This window comes from Leguminivora glycinivorella, chromosome 11 (assembly GCF_023078275.1).
Source record: "Leguminivora glycinivorella isolate SPB_JAAS2020 chromosome 11, LegGlyc_1.1, whole genome shotgun sequence".
NCBI lineage: Eukaryota > Metazoa > Arthropoda > Insecta > Lepidoptera > Tortricidae > Leguminivora > Leguminivora glycinivorella.
In genome coordinates, this window is record NC_062981.1 from 11414969 (window position 1) to 11422221 (window position 7253).

The window sequence follows — 7253 nt, forward strand, 5'->3', positions numbered from 1 at the left end:
TTCATAAACTTGTTTAATAAGACTTAAATGTGTTATTTAATTTTCATGGATGCTAAAGACATTACGATGAGAAATTCAACTACCTACCAAATTATACGTAAGTATTTATACCACATAATTAACTACTCGTAATTATGCCACTGGAAGAATTAATCAACAGTGACATTCATAATTATGCATAAAGCCCAATTTAGACGCATCAACAATGCGTTGCGATATTTGTTCGATCGACTCGACGAATTCATTGCAATCAAGGTACTTACAGTTAGCAATTAATGATCGAATATTGCATTCAAATTCTTTATCCGATAAATGTTCAACTAGTTTTATATGTTATGTACGTAATTTATAACCATAGTGGTTTACAATGTTTTTCTACTCCCGAACTGTTATGCGTCATTTACAGGGTCGGGCACAGATCTTTAAAACCCTACATAAAAGTCTATTCCCCAAAGCCAGCGTCCTCCGGCTTTCCGCGCATGCGCGCAGTATCGAAAAAACTGAAAACGCATTGTTTGTCTCTGTAACCATGGCAACGCATTGTTATAACGATACTGCGCGCGTGCGCCTTCCCAGCTTTGGGCAGCTGAGTCTTTTTTGACCTCCTTTAAGTCCTTTAAATGCCTGTTGCATAAAATACTATTACAATACAATAAACAAGCTAGATATAGAGGTAGATACTTGTAAATTAATGAGCACCTTTCATATTACATTGTGCAACAAGGGGAGGAAGTTGAATAATACTAACGAGAGTAAGTTAAATCGCGACGGCTTGCCGGAGCTTTCATATTACATTTGCAACAAGGGGAAAGACTCGAGTTAGTCATTTTCATACTCCCCGAGTTACACACAATGTTTTTCATCACACTCGCAATGTAAAAAATATGTAAATAGATGTAAAAAAATTAAGTACGGTACAAGAAATTTCATTATTCCCTCGGGAGAACGATTTTTCTATAACTCACGCTCCACCTGCGTGCAATAGCACATTTAAAGTGCGGGTGTGATGAAAAGATGAAAACCACTTTAAAAAAAACGTCAAAAGAATGTAAAATTGATAGTTTTAGTCGGTGAAATACTACACTTTCCGTTATCAAATAGATTTATTTAATTGAAGGTTCAGTTAGAGCATCTTATTATCTTGATTTTTATAAGACTGGATTTTTGAAAACTAACTCACTAAATTAATGATGAATTTTTCTCTAATGCACGTTTAGAAAAACTCACGTATAGAGCTGAATTAGCCGATCTTATTTGTAAAATTTGGACAATTTTGAATACTAAAACAGGTAAATTTATAATTCGTATATCCTGTACTACAATCTTCTCAGACTACATTTTTATTATAAGGCTTTGAAAAGAGTAAACGAGGCTAAGACGAATTCAATTTTTTTTAGAAATTACCTAAAATTAAGTGACAATTTCTTTGAAAATCTACATAACATCGAAGTAATTTTTGTACTTAATTAATCTGCAACGTTTACTTAAATTGCTGTTATGCCTTAGTGATTATAAATTGCTATTAATGATGAATTTGTGGGCACTTGGAGACCTTATACATCTCCAAGATTATGTGTTTAATATTTATCTTACTATAATTTTATTGTATAAATCTATATTTCCTTCCTTTGTAACATACGAGCACAGAATATGGTGTCTTACAGCTATGTTTTATTATTTGAATATTGAATTTAGCCTGGTAGCTTGAACATGTCATGCACACTTAAAAGTCTTTGCTGCGGTGGCGTCGTTGATCGGGTCGCCACCTTCCCGAATAAAGGTTGAGGGAGGCGATGGCTGAGATACGCGTCATACTCGTGAACGGGTGCCGTCTGTGAAGACCGGTCTGTTTAAGCTTACTGGGGCTGTTATAACTTAGTAACTTTAATTCTAATTTTTATTAAATTAGGACACTTTGTTCGGTTGTAGTTTGTTTCCTTTCTTTTAGTGAATATTTTAAATATATGATTTTGACTCTTGGAGACCATATACATCTCTAAGGAGAATTAGATTAAGTATACATTTTATCTTTAGTTGTGACATTTAGAGTCATTTGCACCTCTAAAGTAATTTTAGACTTTTTTTGTATTTGTACTTTTTATATTTACTTAGTGTAGTTCTTGGTTGTAATTCGACATTTAGAGACCTTCTACATCTCTAATTAATTGTATAGAGTTAACTTTAGTTAGAACTTAGAATTAGAATATAATAGTATCAATTGTAATTTCAATTCTATTTTAAATATTTTCTAAATATGTACATGTGACGTGTAAAAGTGCCCCTGTGGCCTATTTGCTGAATAAATTATTTTGATTTTGATTTTTGATTTTGATAATTTATTTTTGGCAATTTTTGAAAACGAGCCTTCATCGGTACAATTATTACCACTTTTGGACATTTTCTTATATTTTGTTAGACCAAGTAGAAAAAGTCCTATAATGTGATATATATTTGTAAACTACTCGCAAAGCCCTTTAATTTGATTTGATACACACGGTATGATAAAGCGCTCGGTTGCGATTTCACTGTTTTTCACACGAAAGCCCTCTTAAAATTGTCTATTGTTTTTTTTTGTGAAAGGGTTGCAGAAATGAAATATGAAATAAAAATTGTATAAATAATTGCATCTAATCTACCATTTTAATTTACAACATTAATTTGAACATATGGTACTTTTTTGAACAAATAAATATGTTTTGATTTTTTTTTTTGTTACAACCGGAGCCAACGATGTAAAGAGCTCAATTTCACTGGAGTGTAAGTTCAACAACTGTCGCGCCCACTTCTACTGGGACGGGAACAACGTCGGCGGCGGTGGTATCTTCGAGAACTGGCACAGCCTCCGGAGCAACCTGGATAGCCTCAGTCACTGGTCCAGAAAGAATGTCTAACAAAGTGACCGGAGATTCAGAAGTGACTACCTCATTCGTGCTTTGCTCGACAGGCGCTCCTGTTACTACATCGACCGGTCCTTCCGTCACTTCCACAGCTGGCTGAGATGTTACGGCTTCAGTTTGGACTTCCACTGGACCTTCGGTAGTTACAATGCCAGCGTTTTCAACAGCAGCGGGTTCAGCCCCGGAACCTTCAGACGGTGAAGCCTCGGTGGCAGCCTCAGGTGCCAAAGTGGTATCAGCGCCAGCAACAATATTTTCAGTGGTAGCAGCGGGCTCAGATGCAGCTGCATCAGAAGTTGCGGCATCAGTTGCTGAAGCGGAGCCGTCAGTGACAGCAGGAACAGCAACGTCAACGGGAGCAGCGGCATCAGCTGGAGCAGCAGCGTCAGCGGGGGCTGCGGCATCAGCAGGAGCAGCGGCGTCAGCGGGGGCAGCAGCGTTAGCGGGGATAGCAGCGTCAGCGGGAGCAGCAGCATCAGCCGGAGCAGCGGCATCAGCAGGGGCAGCAGCGTCAGCGGGGGCAGCAGCGTCAGCGGGAACAGTAGCATCAGCCGGAGCAGCGGCATCAGCAGGGGCAGCAGCGTCAGCGGGGGCAGCAGCGTCAGCGGGAGCAGCAGCATCAGCCGGAGCAGCAGCATCAGCAGGCGCAGCAGCGTCAGTGGGGGCACCAGCGTCAGCGGGGGCAGCAGCGTCAGCGGGGGCAGCAGCGTCAGCGGGAGCAGCGGCATCAGCGGGGGCAGCAGCATCAGCGGGAGCAGCGGCGTCAGCGGGGGCAGCAGCGTCAGCGGGGCAGCAGCGTCGGCAGGGGCAGCCGCGTCAGCGGGAGCAGCAGCACCAGCTGGAGCAGCGGCGTCTGCGGGCGCAGCAGCGTCAGCGGGGGCAGCCGCGTCAGCGGGAGCAGCGGCATCAGCGGGGGCAGCAGCATCAGCGGGAGCAGCGGCGTCAGCGGGCGCAGCAGCGTCAGCGGGGGCAGCAGCATCAGCGGGAGCAGCGGCATCAGCGGGGGCAGAAGCATCAGCGGGAGCAGCGGCGTCAGCGGGGGCAGCCGCGTCAGCGGGAGCAGCAGCACCAGCCGGAGCAGCGGCGTCAGAGGACGCAGCAGCGTCAGCGGGGGCAGCAGCATCAGCCGGAGCAGCGGCATCAGCGGGGGCAGCAGCGTCAGCGGGGGCAACCGCGTCAGCAGGAGCAGCATCAGCCGGAGCAGCGGCATCAGCGGGCGCAGCAGCGTCAGCGGGGGCAGCCGCGTCAGCGGGAGCAGCAGCATCAGCCGGAGCAGACGCATCAGCGGGCGCAGCAACGTCAGCGGAGGCAGCCGCGTCAGCGGGAGCAGCAGCATCAGCCGGAGCAGCGGCATCAGCAGGGGCAGCAGCATCAGCAGGGGCAGCAGCATCAGCCGGAGCAGCGGCATCAGCAGAGGCAGCAGTGTCAGCAGGGGCAGCGGTATCAGCCGGAGCAGCGGGGGCAGCTGCGTCAGCGGGAGCAGCAGCATCAGCCGGTACAGCGGCATCAGCGGGGGCAGCAGCGTCAGCGGGAGCAGCGGCATCAGCCGGACCAGCGGCGTCAGCGGGCGCAGCAGCGTCAGCGGGGGCTGCCGCGTCAGCGGGAGCAACAGCATCAGCCGGAGCAGCAGCGTCAGCAGGGGCAGCAGCATCAGCAGGGGCAGCAGCATCAGCCGGAGCAGCGGCATCAGCGGAGGTAGCAGCGTCAGCAGGGGCAGCGGCATCAGCCGGAGCAGCGGAGGCAGCAGCGTCAGCGGGGACAGCAGCGTCAGCGCCAGTGGGGCCAGCAGGGGCAGCGGCGTTAGCGCTAGCGGGGCCAGCAGGGGCAGAGCCAGCGGGGCCAGCAGCGTCAGCGCCAGCGGGGCCAGCAGGGGCAGCAGCGTCAGCGCCAGCGGGGTCAGCAGGGGCAGAGCCAGCGGGGCCAGCAGGGGCAGCAGCGTCAGAGCCAGCAGGGCCAGCAGCGTCAGCGCCAGCGGGGCCAGCAGGGGCAGAGCCGGCGGGGCCAGCAGGGACAGCAGCGTCAGAGCTAGCAGGGCCAGCAGCGTCAGCGCCAGCGGGGCCAGCAGGGGCAGCAGCGTCAGAGCCAGCAGGGCCAGCAGCGTCAGCGCCAGAGGGGCCAGCAGGGGCAGAGCCAGCGGGGCCAGCAGGGGCAGCAGCGTCAGAACCAGCAGGGCCAGCAGCTTCAGCGCCAGCGGGGCCAGCAGGGGCAGAGCCAGCGGGGCCAGCAGGGGCAGTAGCGTCAGAACCAGCAGGGCCAGCAGCATCAGCGCCAGTGGGGCTAGCAGGTGCAGAGCCAGCGGGTCCAGCAGGGGCAGCAGCGTCAGAGCCAGCAGCGTCAGCGCCAGCGGGGCCAGCAGGGGCAGAGCCAGCGGGTCCAGCAGGGGCAGCAGCGTCAGAGCCAGCGGGGCCAGCAGCGTCAGCGCCAGCGGGGCCAGCAGGGGCAGCTGCGTCAGCACCAGTGGGGCCAGCAGGGGCAGCAGCGTCAGCGCCAGCGGGGCCAGCAGAGGCAGAGCCAGCGGGGCCAGCAGGAGCAGCAGCGTCAGAGCCAGCGGGGCCAGCAGCGTCAACGCCAGCGGGGCCAGCAGGGGCAGGGCCAGCGGGGCCAGCAGGGGCAGGGCCAGCGAGGCCAGCAGGGGCAGAGCCAGCGGGGCCAGCAGGGGCAGAGCCAGCGGGGCCAGCAGGGGCAGAACCTGCGGGACCAGCAGGGGCAGAACCTGCGGGACCAGCAGGGGCAGAGCCAGCGGGGCCAGCAGGGGCAGATCCAGCAGGAACAACAGAAGCAGCAGCTCCTGCACCATTATCAGCGGGGTTGATAGCACCACTAGCACCTACGCCATTTGCAGACGACTCAGCGAGTACCCAGTTCGGTAGAAGATTTGACAACAGCTGAGCAACAGACTGGAGTAAAGTTTTCTTCTCATCGATTTCCTGTTGTGCCGTCGCTGTCCAGGGTGCAGCCACGGTTTGCAATAAAGCCGTCTTGTTTTCCAGTTTTTCAACTTTCTTTTCTAGCTCCGCTCGTACAGCTTGGACGGTTATTGCGTTCAAGTATAACTCCAAATGGTTCCTCCAGGCAGTAAGCGTGGCAACATCTTCGTAGATCTTGGTCTGAACAAAGTTTGTGATAGCTTGGCGCCTCTCGCTCTTAGTGCTGGTTGCATTCAAGCCCAGCTCTTCCGTGAAGAATCTGCTCAGCGCTGCTTTCCTTTCAAGACCGGTGCTGAGTGCAGTTAGACCATACTTTTCGTAAACATAGATCTTCCAGATATCATCGAGGTCGACGTCTTGTTCAGCCGATTCGATGGCTTCCTGGAAGTTCTGTTCTTTTTCAAGAGTTTCCTTTTCTAATTTCTCTAATTGTTTCTGAATCTTTTCTTGACGTTTACGTTCTTCTTCTGCCCGTTTCTTCTCGGCCTTCAGGGCTTTCTCTTCTTCTTTGCGCTTTTCTTTTTCTAAACGTTCTTGCTCTTTGCGTTGACGTTCAGCCTGCTTCTCTTGTAGTTTACGTTCGTGTTCAGCTTGTTTACGCTGTTGTTCAGCTTCTCTTTCTTGCTGTTTACGTTCGTGTTCAACTTGCTTTTCATGTTGTTTTCTCCTTTCCTTTTCAATTTTTTCTAGTCTCTTCAGGTTTTCTTCCTGAATTCTGCTTTCCCTAGAATCCACTTCACTTTCATCTTCTTTAGCCTCTGAGGATGATGAAGAATCATCATCATGTGTGGATAATAGAGACCTTGAAAGTGGATTCGTTTCGTAAGGTAAGTATTTCGCACTTACTGCACAGACGGCTACCTGAAAATACGTGAACAAGAAGAGTTATCATACTGTCATTATTACAAGTGGGTACCTATCAGGACTTTTTTTACAAATACGAGACCCTGATATTATTTGAGCTCCAAGAAACTTCATAGGCTTAGCCAATGTGACGTTCGCTTGTGCTACAACAATAAAAATCTTTGTGTCTCTCTAACACTCTTCCATATTAGTGAAACATTAGCAGTAGTAACTAGGTTTGTTCACTACGGAGTATTAACGACTGGCATGTTGGCTTCGCGGCCGGGTAACAGAGTAAAAGAATAATAAAAATGTTAAAATTACCCTAATAAAGTAATTACACTACAGCAATCAATCTTAGATATAATATTTTATTTTAATAGTTAATAGTACAATGTAAGACAAACTTGCCAAAAAAAAATATAATAATTAAATTTAACTTACGATTAGTAGTAAATATATGATCCTCATCTTGGATGTATTACTTCATGCAATGCGAAATATCGTTCGTTATTAAGTATTAAGTATACTTGTGTCTCATATGAGATCGTTCGTAGGAATTGTTCCGAAATAATAGATGCATGCT

The 7253-nt window shown here is 49.2% G+C and overlaps 1 protein-coding gene across 1 annotated transcript; it reads right to left on the minus strand.

Annotated features, from left to right (window-relative positions):
- Positions 1-2904: 2904 nt before the first annotated feature.
- LOC125231016 (ice-structuring glycoprotein-like) lies at positions 2905-7253 on the minus strand. Its single transcript, XM_048136353.1, has 2 exons — positions 7112-7253; positions 2905-6685 (listed from the first exon to the last, which is right to left on the minus strand). Exons 1-2 carry the CDS (start codon positions 7136-7138, stop codon positions 3041-3043), a joined length of 3672 nt encoding a protein of 1223 aa, XP_047992310.1. The 5' UTR covers positions 7139-7253; the 3' UTR covers positions 2905-3040.

Excerpts from the sequence above, each read along its gene's own strand:
- LOC125231016 (XM_048136353.1), bottom strand. The coding sequence starts at position 7,138 with ATGAGGATCATATATTTACTACTAATC. Across the intron at positions 6,686-7,111 it reads TCATATATTTACTACTAATC|GTAGCCGTCTGTGCAGTAAG; the intron begins GTAAGTTAAATT and ends ACGTATTTTCAG.